This window comes from Scyliorhinus torazame, chromosome 22 (assembly GCF_047496885.1).
Source record: "Scyliorhinus torazame isolate Kashiwa2021f chromosome 22, sScyTor2.1, whole genome shotgun sequence".
Taxonomy (NCBI): domain Eukaryota; kingdom Metazoa; phylum Chordata; class Chondrichthyes; order Carcharhiniformes; family Scyliorhinidae; genus Scyliorhinus; species Scyliorhinus torazame.
The window spans coordinates 1432944-1451740 of record NC_092728.1 but is presented as its reverse complement, the minus strand read 5'-3'; the positions used below and the strand labels follow the sequence as shown (position 1 = coordinate 1451740).

Sequence of the window (18797 nt, the reverse complement as noted above, 5' to 3'; positions counted from 1 at the left end):
GGTATATCAGTGTTACAGTGAGGTGTGTGGGGTATATCAGTGTTACAGTGAGGGGTGTGGGATATATCAGAGTGTTACAGTGAGGGGTGTGGGATATATCAGTGTTACAGTGAGGGGTGTGGGATATATCAGTGTTACAGTGAGGGGTGTGGGGTATATCAGTGTTACAGTGAGTGGTGTGGGGTATATCAGTGTTACAGTGAGGGGTGTGGGGTATATCAGAGTGTTACAGTGAGGGGTGTGGGGTATATCAGTGTTACAGTGAGGGGTGTGGGGTATATCAGAGTGTGACACTGAGGGGTGTGGGGTATATCAGTGTTACAGTGAGGGGTGTGGGGTATATCAGTGTTACAGTGAGGGGTGTGGGGTATATCAGTGTTACAGTGAGGGATGTGGGGTATATCAGTGTTACAGTGAGGGGTGTGGGGTATATCAGTGTTACAGTGAGGGGTGTGGGGTATATCAGTGTTACAGTGAGGGGTGTGGGATATATCAGAGTGTTACAGTGAGGGGTGTGGGGTATATCAGAGTGTGACACTGAGGGGTGTGGGGTATATCAGTGTTACAGTGAGGTGTGTGGGGTATATCAGAGTGTTACAGTGAGGGGTGTGGGGTATATCAGAGTGTTACAGTGAGCGGTGTGGGGTATGTCAGTGTTACAGTGAGGGGTGTGGGTATATCAGAGTGTTACAGTGAGGGGTGTGGGGTATATCAGTGTTACAGTGAGGGGTGTGGGTATATCAGAGTGTTACAGTGAGGGGTGTGGGGTATATCAGTGTTACAGTGAGGGGTGTGGGGTATATCAGTGTTACAGTGAGGGGTGTGGGGTATATCCGGGTATATGTCTCAGTGTTTTGTTGTTTTGTGCGCAGATCGCCCGGAACCCCCTTTTGATTTACAATGCAAGCGGATTGAGGACATGGAGGTGATGCTGTCCTGGACTCCTGGAAGCGACCACAACAGCCCCATCGATCGTACGTACTGCCTAATCATAATTGGGTGGGATGTCCCCAACACTGAGTGCTGGGTGGGGTCTCATGCTCATTGGGTGCTGGGCGGGTTGCCACCTCCCTGGGTGCTGAGGGGCATGTAATCCACACTGGGCGGGGTCACTCGGTGCTGGGTGGGGTCACTGGGTGGGGTCACTGGGTGGGGTCACTTGGCAGGGTCACTGGTTGGGGTAACTGGGCGGGGTCACTGGGTGGGGTCACTGGGTGGGGTCACTGGGCAGGGTAACTGTGTGGGGTCACTAGGCGGGGTCACTGGATCACTGGGTGGGGTCACTGGGCGGGGTCACTGGGTGGGGTCACTGGATCACTGGATGTGGTCACTGTGCGGGGTCACTGGGTGGGGTCACTGGGCGGGGTCACTGGGTCACTGGGTGGGGTCACTGGGTGGGGTCACTGGGCGGGGTCACTGGATCACTGGGTGGGGTCACTGGGCGGGGTCACTGGGTGGGGTCACTGGGCAGGGTAACTGGGTGGTGTCTCTGGGCGGGGTCACTGGTCACTGGGTGGGCTCACTGGGCGGGGTCACTGGATCACTGGGCGGTGTCACTGGGTCACTGGGCTGGGTCACTGGGCGGGGTCACTGGGTCACTGGGTGGGGTCACTGGATCACTGGGTGGGGTCACTGGGCGGGGTCACTGGGTGGGGTCACTGGGCGGGGTCACTGGGTCACTGGGTGGGGTCACTGGGCGGGGTCACTGGGTGAGGTCACTGGGCGGGGTCACAGGATCACTGGGTGGGGTCACTGGGCGGGGTCACTGGGTGGGGTCACTGGGTCACTGGGTGGGGTCACTGGGCTGGGTCACTGGGTGGGGTCACTGGGCTGGGTCACTGGGTGGGGTCACTGGGTGCTCGGTTGTAATCCTCGGGTTACTCCGGTTCTCAGGTTGCTGTTTTTAACCTGTTGCGTTTCCCTCTGCGTTTAGATTTCATCGTTGAGTTTGAGGAGAATATCTTTGAACCCGGGAGCTGGCAGGTAATGGAGCAGGTGGATGGCGACCAGGAGGAGGTGAAGCTCGAGCTCTCGCCCTACGTCAGCTACAGTTTCCGGGTCACTGCCGTCAACCGCTTCGGGGACAGTGCCCCCAGCGAGGGCACAGAGCGCTACGTCACCCCCTGGTCAGGTATGTGCTGCTGGCAAGCGTCTGCAGAGGCGTTTGGGTCAGGAGAGTGCGGAGCTATCTGGGTGTAGGATCGGGAGAGTGGGGAGATATCTGGGTGTAGGATCGGGAGAATGGGGAGGTATCTGGGTGTAGGATCGGGAGAGTGGGGAGGTATCTGGGTGTCGGCTCGGGAGAATGGGGAGGTATCTGGGTGTAGGATCGGGAGAGTGGGGAGGTATCTGGGTGTAGGCTCGGGAGAATGGGGAGATATCTGGGTGTAGGCTCGGGAGAATGGGGAGGTATCTGGGTGTAGGATCGGGAGAATGGGGAGGTATCTGGGTGTAGGCTCGGGAGAATGGGGAGATATCTGGGTGTAGGCTCGGGAGAATGGGGAGGTATCTGGGTGTAGGATCGGGAGAGTGGGGAGGTATCTGGGTGTAGGCTCGGGAGAATGGGGAGGTATCTGGGTGTAGGATCGGGAGAATGGGGAGGTATCTTGGTGTAGGCTCGGGAGAATGGGGAGGTATCTGGGTGTAGGATCGGGAGAGTGGGGAGGTATCTGGGTGTAGGATCGGGAGAGTGGGGAGGTATCTGGGTGTAGGATCGGGAGAATGGGGAGGTATCTGGGTGTAGGCTCGGGAGAATGGGGAGATATCTGGGTGTAGGCTCGGGAGAATGGGGAGGTATCTGGGTGTAGGATCGGGAGAGTGGGGAGGTATCTGGGTGTAGGCTCGGGAGAATGGGGAGGTATCTGGGTGTAGGCTCGGGAGAATGGGGAGGTATCTGGGTGTAGGATCGGGAGAGTGGGGAGGTATCTGGGTGTAGGCTCGGGAGAATGGGGAGGTATCTGGGTGTAGGCTCGGGAGAATGGGGAGGTATCTGGGTGTAGGATCAGGAACATGGGGAGGTACCTGGGTGTAGGTTCGGGAGAATGGGGATGTATCTGGGTGTGGTATCGGGAGAATGGGGAGATATCTGGGTGTAGGATCAGGAGAATGGGGAGGTATCTGGGTGTAGGCTCGGGAGAATGGGGAGATATCTGGGTGTAGGCTCGGGAGAATGGGGAGGTATCTGGGTGTAGGATCGGGAGAATGGGGAGGTATCTGGGTGTAGGCTCGGGAGAATGGGGAGATATCTGGGTGTAGGCTCGGGAGAATGGGGAGATATCTGGGTGTGGGATCGGGAGAGTGGGGAGGTATCTGGGTGTAGGCTCGGGAGAATGGGGAGGTATCTGGGTGTAGGATCGGGAGAATGGGGAGATATCTGGGTGTAGGCTCGGGAGAATGGGGAGATATCTGGATGTAGGATCGGGAGAATGGGGAGGTATCTGGGTGTAGGATCGGGAGAATGGGGAGGTATCTGGGTGTGGGATCGGGAGAATGGGGGGGTATCTGGGTGTAGGATCGGGAGAATGGGGAGGTATCTGGGTATAGGATCGGGAGAATGGGGAGGTGGGGAGGTATCTGGGTGTAGGATCGGGAGAATGGGGGGGTATCTCGCTGTTGGACTTATACAGGGAGAAATGTCTCAGCTCGACGGGGGCCATCGTCGAGGAGATGTCAGGCTGCGGGACAGTCGGATTTCCGTTCTCTCTGGGATTCTGGGGGACATGCGGGAAACCAGAGACGGGGGAGCAGGCTCGAGGGGAGTTCATGGCCTCCTCCTGCTCCTATCTCCTCTTCTGGGATTGGAGAGGATACGATGAGGGTGGCTCTGAGTTCGGCGGGGGTGCCGGCTGTGAGGGACCCCCCCCCCCCCCCATCCCCAGGCAGGGCACCGGGGGTACAGCGGGCAGGGCCAGGCGGGAAGCCCAAGGGGCGAGATGGGGGAATCAGGGGGCCGGGTGCCCTGGGCGGAAGGTGAGTTGTAAACGGAGGGGAGAGGGCAGTCACCCTCTGCTTCCCGCAGCTTTGACATCCGACTTTCATTTCCCTCCACACGCAGCTCCGGAGAAGAATCCAGAAGGAGTAAAGGGTGAAGGGTCGCAGCCCAACAACATGCTCATCACCTGGCAGGTAAACCCCGTCGCCATACCCCCCCCCCCCCCCCCCCCCCCGTCGCCATACCCACCCCCCCCCCCCCCGTCGCCATATCCCCCCCCCCCCCCCCCCCCCCCCCCGTCGCCATATCCCCCCCCCCCCCCCCCCCCCCCGCTCAGTCTCCAGGGAGATTTACCGCAGGGCGTGGCCTTTAAAGAGTTTAAAACCGGCGCCGCCTCCCTCCAGCCCGTACACCCCTCCCTCCAGCCCCTACATCCCTCCCTATCTCTGTAACCTCCTCCAGTCCCGACACCCTCCCTATCTCTGTAACCTCCTCCAGCCCGTACACCCTCCCTATCTCTGTAACCTCCTCCAGCCCCTACACCCCTCCCTATCTCTGTAACCTCCTCCAGTCCCTACACCCCTCCCTATCTCTGTAACCTCCTCCAGCCCCGACACCCTCCCTATCTCTGTAACCTCCTCCAGCCCTACACCCCTCCCTATCTCTGTAACCTCCTCCAGTCCCTACACCCTCCCTATCTCTGTAACATCCTCCAGCCCCTACACCCCTCCCTATCTCTGTAACCTCCTCCAGCCCCTACACCCCTCCCTATCTCTGTAACCTCCTCCAGCCCCTACACCCTCCCTATCTCTGTAACCTCCTCCAGCCCCTACACCCTCCCTATCTCTGTAACCTCCTCCAGCCCCTACACCCCTCCCTATCTCTGTAACCTCCTCCAGCCCCTACACCCCTCCCTATCTCTGTAACCTCCTCCAGCCCTACACCCCTCCCTATCTCTGTAACCTCCTCCAGTCCCTACACCCTCCCTATCTCTGTAACAGTCCCTACACCCCTCCCTATCTCTGTAACCTCCTCCAGCCCCTACACCCCTCCCTATCTCTGTAACCTCCTCCAGCCCCTACACCCCTCCCTATCTCTGTAACCTCCTCCAGTCCCTACACCCCTCCCTATCTCTGTCACCTCCTCCAGCCCCTCCACCCCTCCCTATCTCTGTAACCTCCTCCAGCCGCTACACCCTCCCTCCAGCCCCGACACCCTCCCTCCAGCCCCGACACCCTCCCTCCAGCCCCGACACCCCTCCCTATCTCTGTAACCTCCTCCAGTCCCTACACCCCTCCCTATCTCTGTAACCTCCTCCAGCCCCTACACCCCTCCCTATCTCTGTAACCTCCTCCAGCCCCTACACCCCTCCCTATCTCTGTAACCTCCTCCAGTCCCTACACCCCTCCCTATCTCTGTCACCTCCTCCAGCCCCTCCACCCCTCCCTATCTCTGTAACCTCCTCCAGCCCCTACAACCCTCCCTATCTCTGTAACCTCCTCCAGCCCCTACACCCCTCCCTATCCCGAAAACCTCCTCCAGCCCGAACACCCCCTCCCTATCTCTGTAACCTCCTCCAGCCTGACACCCCTATCTCTGTAACCTCCTCCAGCCCCTACAACCCTCCCTATCTCTGTAACCTCCTCCAGCCCCTACACCCCTCCCTATCTCTGTAACCTCCTCCAGCCCCTACAACCCTCCCTATCTCTGTAACCTCCTCCAGCCCCTACACCCCTCCCTATCCCTGTAACGTCCTCCAGCCCCGACACCCTCCCTATCTCTGTAACCTCCTCCAGCCCCTACACCCCTCCCTATCTCTGTAAACTCCTCCAGCCCCTACACCCCCTCCACATCTCTGTAACCTCCTCCAGCCCCTACAACCCTCCCTATCTCTGTAACCTCCTCCAGCCCCTACACCCCTCCCACATCTCTGTAACCTCCTCCAGCCCCTACAACCCTCCCTATCTCTGTAACCTCCTCCAGCCCCTACACCGCTCCCTATCTCTGTAACCTCCTCCAGCCCCTACACCCCGCCCTATTTCTGTATCCTCCTCCAGCCCCTACACCCCCTCCCTATCTCTGTAACCTCCTCCAGCCCCTACACCCCTCCCTATCTCTGTAAACCTCCTCCAGCCCCCGACACCCCTCCCTATCTCTGTAACCTCCTCCAGCCCCTACAACCCTCCCTATCTCTGTAACCTCCTCCAGCCCCTACAACCCTCCCTATCTCTGTAACCTCCTCCAGTCCGTACACCCCCTCCCTATCTCTGTAAGCTCCTCCAGCCCCTACACCCTCCTATCTCTGTAACCTCCTCCAGCCCCTACACCCCTCCCTATCCCGAAAACCTCCTCCAGCCCGAACACCCATCCCTATCTCTGTAACCTCCTCCAGCCCCTACACCCCCTCCCTATCTCTGTAACCTCCTCCAGCCCCGACACCCCTCCCTATCTCTGTAACCTCCTCCAGCCCCGATACCCCTCCCTATCTCTGTAACCTCCTCCAGCCTGACACCCCTCCCTATCTCTGTAACCTCCTGCAGCCCCTACACCCATCCCTATCTCTGTAACCTCCTCCAGCCCCTACACCCCCTCCCTATCTCTGTAACCTCCTCCAGCCCGACACCCCTCCCTATCTCTGTAACCTCCTCCAGCCCCTACAACCCTCAGTATCTCTGTAAACTCCTCCAGCCCCTACACCCTCCCTATCTCTGTAACCTCCTCCAGCCCCTACACCCCTCCCTATCTTTGTAACCTCCTCCAGCCACTACACCCGTCCCTATCTCTGTAACCTCCTCCAGCCCCTACACCCATCCCTATCTCTGTAACCTCCTCCAGCCCCTCCACGCCTCCCTATCTCTGTAACCTCCTCCAGCCCCTACACCCTCCCTATCTCTGTAACCTCCTCCAGCCCCGACACCCCTCCCTATCTCTGTAACCTCCTCCTGCCCCTACAACCCTCCCTATCTCTGTAACCTCCTCCAGCCCCTACACCCCTCCCTATCTCTGTAACCTCCTCCAGCCCCTACAACCCTCCCTATCTCTGTAACCTACTCCAGCCCCTACAACCCTCCCTATCTCTGTAACCTCCTCCAGCCCCTACAACCCTCCCTATCTCTGTAACCTCCTCCAGCCCCTACACCCCTCCCTATCTCTGTAACCTCCTCCAGCCCCGACACCCATCCCGATCTCTGTAACCTCCTCCAACCTCTACACCCTCCCTTTCTCTGTAACCTCCTCCAGTCCCTACAACCCTCCCTATCTCTGTAACCGCCTCCAGCCCCTACACCCTCCCTATCTCTGTAACCTCCTCCAGTCCCTACAACCCTCCCTGTCTCTGTAACCTCCTCCAGCCCCTACAACCCTCCCTATCTCTGTAACCTCCTCCAGCCCCTACAACCCTCCCCATCTCTGTAACCATCCTCCAGCCCCTACACCCTCCCTATCTCTGTAACCTCCTCCAGCCCCTACAACCCTCCTTATCTCTGTAACCTCCTCCAGTCCCTACACCCCTCCCTATCTCTGCAACCATCCTCCAGTCCCTACACCACTCCCTATCTCTGTAACCATCCTCCAGCCCCTACACCCTCCCTATCTCTGTAACCTCCTCCAGCCCTTACACCCTCCCTATCTCTGTAACCTCCTCCAGTCCCTGCACCCCTCCCTATCTCTGTAACCTCCTACAGTCCCTACACCCCTCCCCATCTCTGTAACCTCCTCCAGCCCCTACACCCATCCCTATCTCTGTAACCTCCTCCAGCCCTTACACCCCTCCCTATCTCTGTAACCTCCTCCAGCCCCTACAACCCTCCCTATCTCTGTAACCTCCTGTAGCCCCTACACCCCTCCCTATCTCTGTAACCTCCTCCAGCCCTACACACCCTCCCTATCTATGTAACCTCCTCCAGCCCCTACACCCCTCCCTATCTCTGTCACCTCCTCCAGCCCCTACACCCCTCCCTATCTCTGTAACCTCCTCCAGCCCCTACAACCCTCCCTATCTCTGTAACCTCCTGTAGCCCCTACACCCATCCCTATCTCTGTAACCTCCTCCAGCCCCTACACCCCTCCCTATCTCTGTAACCTCCTCCAGCCCCTACACCCCTCCCTATCTCTGTAACCTCCTCCAGCCCCTACACCCCTCCCTATCTCTGCAACCTCCTCCAGCCCCTACACCCCTCACTATCTCTGTAACCTCCTCCAGCCCCTACACCCCCTCCCTATCTCTGTAACCTCCTCCAGCCCCTACACCCTCCCTATCTCTGTAACCTCCTCCAGCCCCTACACCCACTCCCTATCTCTGTAACCTCCTCCAGCCCCTACACCCTCCCTATCTCTGTAACCTCCTCCAGCCCCTACACCCCTCCCTGTCTCTGTAACCTCCTCCAGCCCCTACACCCCTCCCTATCTCTGTAACCTCCTCCAGCCCCTACACCCCTCCCTATCTCTGTAACCTCCTCCAGCCACTACACCCCTCCCTATCTCTGTAACCTCCTCCAGCCCCTACACCCATCCCTATCTCTGTAACCTCCTCCAGCCCCTACACCCCTCCCTATCTCTGTAACCTTCTCCAGTCCCTACAACCCTCCCTATCTCTGTAACCTCCTCCAGCCCCGAAACCCTCCCTATCTCTGTAACCTCCTCCAGCCCCGAAACCCTCCCTATCTCTGTAACCTCCTCCAGCCCCTACATCCTCCCTATCTCTGTAACCTCCTCCAGTCCCTACAACCCTCCCTGTCTCTGTAACCTCCTCCAGCCCCTACAACCCTCCCTATCTCTGTAACCATCCTCCAGCCCCTACACCCACCCTATCTCTGTAACCTCCTCCAGCCACTACAACCCTCCTTATCTCTGTAACCTCCTCCAGTCCCTACACCCCTCCCTATCTCTGTAACCATCCTCCAGCCCCTACACCCTCCCTATCTCTGCAACCTCCTCCAGTCCCGACACCCCTCCCTATCTCTGTAACCTTCTCCAGCCCCTACACCCTCCCTATCTCTGTAACCATCCTCCAGCCCCTACACCCTCCCTATCTCTGTAACCTCCTCCAGTCCCTGCACCCCTCCCTATCTCTGTAACCTCCTCCAGCCCCTACACCCCTCCCTATCTCTGTAACCTCCTGTAGCCCCTACACCCCTCCCTATCTCTGTAACCTCCTCCAGCCCCTACAACCCTCCCTATCTCTGTAACCTCCTGTAGCCCCTACACCGCTCCCTATCTCTGTAACCTCCTCCAATCCCTACACCCCTCCCTATCTCTGTAACCTCCTCCAGCCCCTACACCCCTCCCTATCTCTGTAACCTCCTCCAGCCCCTACACCGCTCCCTATCTCTGTCACCTCCTCCAATCCCTACACCCCTCACTATCTCTGTAACCTCCTCCAGCCCCTACACCCCTCCCTATCTCTGTAACCTCCTCCAGCCCCTACAACCCTCCCTATCTCTGTAACCTCCTGTAGCCCCTACACAGCTCCCTATCTCTGTAACCTCCTCCAAACCCTACACCCCTCCCTATCTCTGTAACCTCCTCCAGCCCCTACACCCCTCCCTATCTCTGTAACCTCCTCCAGCCCCTACAACCCCTCCCTATCTCTGTAACCTCCTCCAGCCCCTACACCCCTCCCTATCTCTGTAACCTCCTCCAGCCCCTACACCCCTCCCTATCTCTGTAACCTCCTGTAGCCCCTACACCCTCCCTATCTCGGTAACCTCCTCCAGCCCCTACACCCCTCCCTATCTCTGTAACCTCCTCCAGCCCCTACAACCCTCCCTATCTCTGTAACCTCCTGTAGCCCCTAGACCCCTCCCTATATCTGTAACCTCCTCCAGCCCCTACAACCCTCCCTATCTCTGTAACCTCCTGTAGCCCCTACACCCTCCCTATCTCTGTATCTCCTCCAGCCCCTACACCCCCTCCCTATCTCTGTAACCTCCTCCAGCCTCTGCACCGCTCCCTATCTCTGTAACCTCCTGCAGCCCCTACACCCCTCCCTATCTCTGTAACCTCCTCCAGCCCCTACAACCCTCCCTATCTCTGTAACCTCCTGTAGCCCCTACACTGCTCCCTATCTCTGTAACCTCCTCCAATCCCTACACCCCTCCCTATCTCTGTAACCTCCTGTAGCCCCTACACCCCTCCCTATCTCTGTAACCTCCTCTAGCCCCTACAACCCTCCCTATCTCTGTAACCTCCTGTAGCCCCTACACTGCTCCCTATCTCTGTAACCTCCTCCAATCCCTACACCCCTCCCTATCTCTGTAACCTCCTCCAGCCCCTACACCCCTCCCTATCTCTGTAACCTCCTCCAGCCCCTACACCCCTCCCTATCTCTGTAACCTCCTGTAGCCTCTACACCGCTCCCTATCTCTGTAACCTCCTCCAATCCCTACACCCCTCCCTATCTCTGTAACCTCCTCCAGCCCCTACACCCCTCCCTATCTCTGTAACCTCCTCCAGCCCCTACACCCCCTCCCTATCTCTGTAACCTCCTCCAGCCCCTACACCCCTCCCTATCTCTGTAACCTCCTCCAGCCCCTACACCCCTCCCTATCTCTGTAACCTCCTGTAGCCCCTACACCCTCCCTATCTCTGTAACCTCCTCCAGCCCCTACACCCTCCCTATCTCTGTAACCTCCTCCAGCCCCTACAACCCTCCCTATCTCTGTAACCTCCTGTAGCCCCTACACCCCTCCCTATCTCTGTAACCTCCTGTAGCCCCTACACCCCTCACTATCTCTGTAACCTCCTCCAGCCCCTACACCCCTCCCTATCTCTGTAACCTCCTCCAGTCCCTACACCCTCCCTATCTCTGTAACCTCCTCCAGCCCCTACATCCCTCCCTATCTCTGTAACCACCTCCAGCCCCGACACCCTCCCTATCTCTGTAACCTCCTCCAGCCCCTACACCCCTCCCTATCTCTGTAACCTCCTCCAGCCCCTACACCCCTCCCTATCTCTGTAACCTCCTCCAGCCCCTACACCCCTCCCTATCTCTGTAACCTCCTCCAGTCCCTACACCCCTCCCTATCTCTGTAACCTCCTCCAGCCCCTACACCCCTCCCTATCTCTGTAAACTCCTCCAGCCCCTATACCCTCCCTATCTCTAACCTCCTCCAGCCCCTACACCCTCCCTATCTGTGTAACCTACTCCAGCCCCTACACCCCTCCCTATCTCTGTAACCTCCTCCAGCCCCTACACCCCTCCCTATCTCTGTAACCTTCTCCAGCCCCTACACCCCTCCCTATCTCTAACTTCCTCCAGCCCCTACACCCCTCCCTATCTCTGTAACCTCCTCCAGCCCCTACACCCCTCCCTATCTCTGTAACCTCCTCCGGCCCCTACACCCCTCCCTATCTCTGTAACCTCCTCCGGCCCCTACACCCCTCCCTTTCTCTGTAACCTCCTCCAGCCCCTACACCCCTCCCTATCTCTGTATCTCCTCCAGTCCCTACACGTTTGTGACGGTGTGTGTGTGGGGGTTGAGACGGGGGGGATTGGGGGTGGGGTGGGAGGGAGGGGAGAATGTGGGGCTGGAGGGGGCGGGCTGGTGTGCTGGGGGGGGGTAGGGTGGCTGGGCTGGGGGGGGTTCGGGTTGGGGAGGTGGGCTGAGGGGATGGGAGGGGTGAGGGTTTCTGGCTGGGGGGGTTTGGGCTGGGGGATGTTCGGGCTGGGGGGAGGGGGCTGGGGTAATGGGGGGTTCAGGCTGGGGGGGGGTTCGGGCTGGGGGGGTTCGAGCTGGTGAGGGGGCTGGGGAAATGGGGGGTTCGGGCTGGGGGGTTCGAGCTGGGGAGGGGGGTAGGGGGAATGGGGGGTTCGGGCTGGAGGGTTTGGGCTGGTGGGGTTCGGGCTGGGGGATGGGGGGGTTCGGGCTGGGGTGTTCGGGCTGGGGGGTTTCGAGTTGGGGAGGGGGCTAGGGGAATGGGGGGTTCGGGCTGGGGGGATGGGGGGGTTCGGGCTGGGGGTTTCGGGGTGAGGGGTTTTGGGCTGGGGGGAGTTTGGGCTGGGGTGGTTCAGGTGGGGGGGGTTCGGGCTGGGGGGTTCGGGGTGGGGGGTTTTGGGCTGGGGGGATGGGGGAGTTTGGGCTGGGGTGGTTCAGGCGGGGGGGGTTCGGGCTGGGGGAGGGGAATGGGGGTTCGGGCTGGGGGTGTTCGGGCTGGGGGGTTCGGGCTGGGGGGAGGGGGCTGGGTGGATGGGGGGGTTCGGGCTGGGGGGAGGGGGTTGGGGGTTCGGGCTGGGGGGTTTCGGGCTGGGGGGTGGGGGCTGGGGGGGTACGGGCTGGGGGGAGGGGGCTGGGTGGATGGGGGGGTTCGGGCTGGGGGGAGGGGGTTGGGGGTTCGGGCTGGGGGGTTTCGGGCTGGGGGGAGGGGGCTGGGGGGGTACGGGCTGGGGGGAGTGTTGCTGTTTCTAGCTTTAGTCTATTTGCTCTGTTTAGGTCACCTTTGCTCCTGAGTCGCCAGGTATCTTTATGATACCACCACGTGGTTCAAGTTCAGGTTATGATTAATAACACAGCACACCGCTTAGTAAGGATTAAAACAACGGTCATTTATTATATACAACAAGCAATATTAATACCCTAATACTACTTTCTATATAACAAACCTATCACTACTGGCCAATACTTAACTTAGGAAGAGCCCACCAGGTCAGGGAAACGAATGGCTTATCCAATCAAATCTGGCCCGCGGGATTCAAAAGGCTGCTACAGGTCGATGGCTCGGTGTCTCTACCGGATAGCGATCGCTGCACTCAAACTTACGATACACGGTGGCTGGTCTTGCGAAAGTCTCGAGCAGACGAAGATGAGAGAGAGAGAGATCTGAACTTGGACCTTCACTTTTATAGGGCCCAGGGGCTTCTCGCCTCCCGGGGCGGCCCTTGACCCTGAGTCCCAAGTGATTGGATTCTGTCCCCAATCTCTGGGGTCGATGTGTCCAATGGTGAGGCGATTCCTCGATTGGGGGGTGGTCGCTCACCTGTCTTTGTTTCGGCCACTGCAGGCGCCGACAGGTCTGGCCCGGTGTTCAATTGCTAATATGCTGCAATTATTCCCGGGGATAGCCAATTTAACTGTGGATGTCTGAGATGATTAGGTGTAAACAGTCCTGAATGAAACTGCGGATACCTGGGTTGATGGGCTGTTGATAGCCCTGAGTATCGATCTGGTCTACGTTCCCCGAGCTGAAGCTGCAAACCTGTCTGCAGCTGCCTGCTTGTGTCTTCTTGGCTGCTTTTCCCAGCAGTCTTTCGGGTTAGCCGTTTTAAACTGGGTTTTGGCCAGATTAATCGGAACGCAGCCATTTTACATGGCTACATACCCGCCTTGTGATCCTAACGCGAAGCGTGAAGGATCACATAAATTTTGTCCTCTTTGTTTCCCGACTGGGGGGGGCACCTCCCACATGGCCACTACTCTGACCCTAGCTATGCACAAAAATTTACCTAAACAATTCTTGAGGGCGCTATGTCAGGCAGGGGCATGTGTCTGGAAAAGAATAAACTGGGAACCTCTAATTTTACCTTAACAATTCTTCAAGTATTATACAATCTTATCTGTCTAAACAATAACAATTACAACATTCAATATATTCTTCCCTGGCTTGGCAGTCAAGCTCAGGATTATACATTTCCACACATTCTCTTCTTATTTACAGGAAAAACAAACAAACCGCCAGTGCATGTTTTATTATTCATATGTCGCGGGGGTCTGGGGTCTGGTCATAGCTGAATATCGGGGATCGGATCCGATAGACCGGGGTTCGAGCGCGGTACGCTCTCCTTTTCCACTTGCGGAGGCACATGGTCTGTACTGGACAGCAGAGTATGGCCAATGCTAACAGCGCCTCAATGATGTACGATAGGGAGTACCACGTTATGAACTTGGCACGCCAGGATAATGCAGCGTGGTTGGTGATTGGGCTCTCGGTACTATGGGGCAGTGAAGCGTTAACGGCAGGGAGGTTTGGAGTAATGGGGTCCGCTTTCCCGCGCAACCAAAAGTCCAGAATAATTATGTTGAGCACGAAGAAGGGAGTCCTCATGGCTGTCTTCTTTCTTTCCTCTTCCTGTGTTTGCTGGTTTTCTCCGGACTTGCAGCTCCTGGAGTTCTGTAAGACAAGCGTAGTGTGCGTAAATACTTCGGTTTAATACCTGGTGTGTTAGTGTGTCTGTCCTTCTTGGGGCCAATTAAACCCTTATAATTGGTCACAGTCTGTGACTCTCCCCCCATTTTTTTTTTCAAAACAAATGTTTGGACACGGCACACTTCCCAATGGTGGACCAGTGCTAGGTTTATCATCCAAATGTTCTAGGATGTAAATAGCATTTGGCAGCAACCCAAACGTTGCCGAAATAAATAAAACTGTTTTTGAAAGAAAAGTTCGAATGGGGTGCGTGTGGGCCGCGACGGGTACGATTTGGGTGGAGTCCCCGGGTAGGATGGCGACCAATACCGTATCTTCCCTACCCGAGCGTTTTTGACCAATGGGGGGGTCCCCAGGCAGGGCGGGTCTCACGCCGTTTCTCCACTGCCTGAGCGACCAAAGAACGGACAAAAATGTAGTCACCATGGTGGGGTTACTGTTCTGATTCTACCATCCAATCAGAAGAGTAGCTACGATCGGGCGTCTGGTCTCGGTGGGCCTCTGAGGCAAGTCCTCAGAGGTATTGGCAGAATGGGCGTGTGGCGGTGGTGGGTGTCAGTGGGAAAAGTTAAAAAGTTCAGATGAATGGGTGTGGGGCAGTGAGAAAATTCTCCTGTAGGACGAACAACATTTAACAAACGGACAGACAACATAAACATTCTGCAGGTTCCATCAGAAAGGACAACACTTTTCACCAAGTGTCTCCTTTATATCATCATGTGGACACCTCAGTTCTCGGCCGCTACGGGCTCTGCCTTTTTCTTATCGAGAGTGCCTGTCGGTTGGGCACTCTGTGGTTTCTTAGGGCCTTTGCATTCTTGGGCAAAATGTCCCAATTGGCCGCAATTGTAGCACTCTTGCGGTTTGGCTGGGGGGCTGTTCTTTCCTTCGTTTACCCAGGCGGGGTTGTGGAGAGTGGTTCTTACTGCCTGCACGTCTGCGGCGGCTTGGTTTTCCTCAGGGGTTCTAGCTGCGGGTTTACCGTGAGCCGCTTGTTCCCAAACGCGGGACAATCTCTTGACCACCCACTTCTCATTATGAGCCTCCTCCGAGGGGTCATAATTGCTACAGGCTTTCTGTCCTGCTTCTGTGGCATGGGAGATAAGGGTGCGGGTCCACTTGGCCATATTGTCTGGGGACAAATGGGCACGAAAACGGCTTCAAAGTGAATCCACAAGCGTCCTGCGAACGCTATGGGGTGTTCAGACCTTTTCTGTCTGCATTTATTCAGACCGTCTACGGGGTCGCCCCGGTTGTACCCGATCGCATCCAGGATGGCGGCCTGCATTTCTGCAAGGGTGCCTCCCCCTACATTCTGTGGGTCGGGAAGGGCTGCTGCGACCGATGGGTCTAAGCTGAGGACCGTGAGCTTTACCTGCTCTTTCTCATCCAGGCCGTACAAGGTCGCCTGGTGTTTGACGGTGGCAAAGAAATGGTGTGGGTCTGAAGCGGGGAGGAACGGTGTGATTTTGGCACACGCGTCCCGTAATTGGGTCACTGTGAGGGGGGTGGAATATAAGACTTCCGCCTCGTCTGCTGTGGCGGTGCGGTGGGTTGTTACAGGGTTCATGGGAGCCTGTATTATCTGCTGTGTGGGGGGTGGGGGTGCTCTCCTCCTTTGGGGTTTTCCCTGCGCACATGCTCCCTGAACATATCTCTGCGCTGTCTCTTGCAATTCTTCCCAATCAGGGCCGTCTTCCTGGTCTAGACTTTCCCCAAAGGTTTCTTGAAATCCCTTTTGGACAGAAAGCAGTGCTTTCAAGTCTGCAACCTGCTTTCGGCACTTTGCATGGTCCAAAGTACTCTGCCTTTGTTCCGTGGTTGTGGCGTGGCGCGCTCTCAAGGCTGCCTTGAGATCACTGCATTGTTTCTGGAGCGTCTCTAACTGGTTTTCTGTTTCTTTCTTTACCAGGACTGCACGCTGCAGGTCCTGATAAGCCTTTTCATACTGGGACTGGAAACTACTCAAGTGCGCCAGACAAGATTGGTGACCCCGTTTGGCGTCAGCCACCTCTTCGTCCTTTGCTGCTAATTTTCCTTTCAATTCCTGGTTCTCTTTCTCAATTTCACATATATCGGTTTTACTTATCCGATGTATGCCTTCTATTTCCTTGCGGAGCGTCCTGACGACCTCCTCTGTGCCTCGCAATTGTGCCAGACAGGACACAATTGCCATCGGCTTGCGCGCTTTTGCTAAACTCTTTCTGTGAATCTCACTCAGGTTCTCCCACCAAGTATGCCCTATACTTCCGGGACCTGAGTCGTCGTTATTGCAGAAATCCTTCCACACGGGCCATCCTTTGCCCTGCAGAATTTTGTGGATTTCCACTTCCCAAACGGGACACTGGCCCGCTCCTACGCTGCTGACTGGTGCGACAGCAAAATCTTCCGGGTTCATGAGGTGCTGCATCGCTTGCATTGCCTGCATGGCTCTCTCTTATCTGCTCGTTACGTTCGAATTTGGAACAGGGGGCTAAGGTGGTGTGGTAGATGCGGGTACGGCTTGCGCTAATTTCCAAAATACCAACGGCCGATAGTTTTGACGCAACAAAAAATCTATCGGTTTTGCCTTATAACCCTGTTAGTTACGCATGCATACACACACTTCCGAATTGTGAATTATTAACCAGAACCGCTTGAACACTTGTGGTTTTTTTTGTTGTTGTTTCCGATTGGATTCTAATTCAAAATGTTGGGGTTCTCCCGGAGTGGTTTTCCACTTCTATGTCGGGTCCCGGCAGAGTCGCCAATTATGTTGCTCTTTCTAGCTTTAGTCTTTTTGCTCTGTTTAGGTCACCTTTGCTCATGAGTCGCCAGGTATCTTTATGATACCACCACGTGGTTCAAGTTCAGGTTATGATTCATAACACAGCACACCGCTTAGTAAGGATTAAAACAACGATTATTTATTATATACAACAAGCAATATTAATACCCTAATATTACTATTTATATAATAAACCTATCACTACTGGCCAATACTTAACTTAGGAAGAGCCCACCAGGTCCTGGAAATGAATGGCTTGTCCAATCAGATCTGGCCCGCGGGATTCAAAAGGCTGCTACAGGTCGGTGGCTAGGTGTCTCTACCGGATAGCGATCGTTGGATTCAAACTTACTGCTGCCGGTGGCTGGTCTTGCGAAGGTCTCGAGCAGGCGAAGAGGAGAGAGAGAGAGAGATCTGAACTTGGCCCCTCACTTTTATAGGGCCCAGGGGCTTCTCGCCTCCCGGGGCGGCCCTTGACCCTGAGTCCCAAGTGATTGGATTCTGTCCCCAGTCTCTGGGGTCGATGTGTCCAATGGTGAGGCGATTCCTCGATCGGGGGGTGGTCGCTCACCTGTCTTTGTTTCGGCCACTGCAGGCGCCGACAGGTCTGGCCCGGTGTTCAATTGCTAATATGTTGCAATTGTTCCCGGGGATAGCCGATTTAACTGGATGTCTGAGTAGATTAGGTGTAAACAGTCCTGAATGCAACTGCGGATACCTGGGTTGAAGGACTGTTGATAGCCCTGAGTATCGATCTGGGCTACGTTCCCCGAGCTGAAGCTGCAAACCTGTCTGCAGCTGCCTGCTTGTGTCTTCTTGGCTGCTTTTCCCAGCAGTCTTTCGGGTTAGCCATTTCAAACTGGGTTTTGGCCAGATTAATCGGAACGCAGCCATTTTACATGGCTACAGGAGGGGGCTGGGGGCGCGAGCTGGGGGGGTTCGGGCTGGGGGGGTTTCGGGCTGGGGGGATGGGGGTGTTCGAGTTGGGGGTTTAGGGCTGGGGGTGGTTCGGGCTGGGGGGGGCGGGCTGGGGGAAGGGCTGGGGGTGGTTCGGGCTGGGGGGGGGCGGGCTGGGGGAAGGGCTGGGGGTTGGGGGATTTCGGGCTGGGGGGGTTCGGGCCGGGGGGTGGTTCGAGCTGGGGGGGGTTTTGGGCTGGGGGGCGGACTGGGGGGTTAGGTTCGGGGGGGGGGGGTTCAGGCTGGGGGGCTTCGGGCTGGGGGGTTTCGGGCAGTGGGGGTTTCGGGATGGGAGGGTTCGGGCTGGGGGGGTTCGGCCAGGGGGGGTGTTCGGGCTGGGGGGGTTTCGGGCTGGGGGGGCGGGGAGGGGGCTGGGGGGATGGGGGGTTTGGGCTGGGGGGGTTCGGGCTGGGGAGGGTTCGGGTTGGGAGATTTCGGGCTGGGGGGGTTTTGGGCTGGGGGGGTCGGGCTGGGGGAGGGGGCTGGGGGGTTCGGGCTGGGGGGGTTTTGGGCTGGGGGGGGTCGGGCTGGGGGAGGGGGCTGAGGGGATGGGGGGTTCGGGCTGGGGGGGTTTTGGGCTGGGGGGGTCGGGCTGGGGGAGGGGGCTGGGGGGATGGGGGGTTCGGGCTGTGGGGGTTTCGGGATGGGGGGTTCGGGTTGGGGGATTTCGGGCAGGGGGGGTTTGGGAAGTGGGGGTTTCGGGATGGGGGGGTTCGGGCTGGGGAGGGTTCGGGTTGGGGGATTTCGGGCTGGGGAGGGTTCGGGTTGGGGGATTTCGGGCTGGGGGGGTTTCGGGCTGGGGGGGTCGGGCTGGGGGAGGGGGCTGGGGGGTCGGGCTGGGGGCGTTTCGGGCTGGGGCGTTTCGGGTGGGGGGGCGGGCTGGGGGGAGGGGATGAGGGGGTTTCGGGCTGGGGGGGTTTCCGGCTGGGGGGGGCGGGCTGGGGGGAGGGTGGGCTGGGGGAGGGGGTTGGGGGGTTTGGGGCTGGGGGGGTTTCGGGCTGG

At 57.7% G+C, this 18797-nt stretch overlaps 1 protein-coding gene across 1 annotated transcript in view; it reads left to right on the top strand.

Annotated features, from left to right (window-relative positions):
- The first annotated feature begins 857 nt into the window (after window positions 1–857).
- LOC140398878 (neural cell adhesion molecule L1-like) overlaps window positions 858–18797 on the top strand; it is a 199023-nt gene continuing 181083 nt past the window's right edge. Inside the window, exons 1-3 of the mRNA XM_072487822.1 lie at window positions 858–974; window positions 1934–2131; window positions 4055–4125. Of these exons, the coding sequence (XP_072343923.1) occupies window positions 920–974; window positions 1934–2131; window positions 4055–4125 (324 nt within the window). The 5' untranslated portion in view covers window positions 858–919. The remainder of the gene's footprint in view (window positions 975–1933; window positions 2132–4054; window positions 4126–18797) is intronic.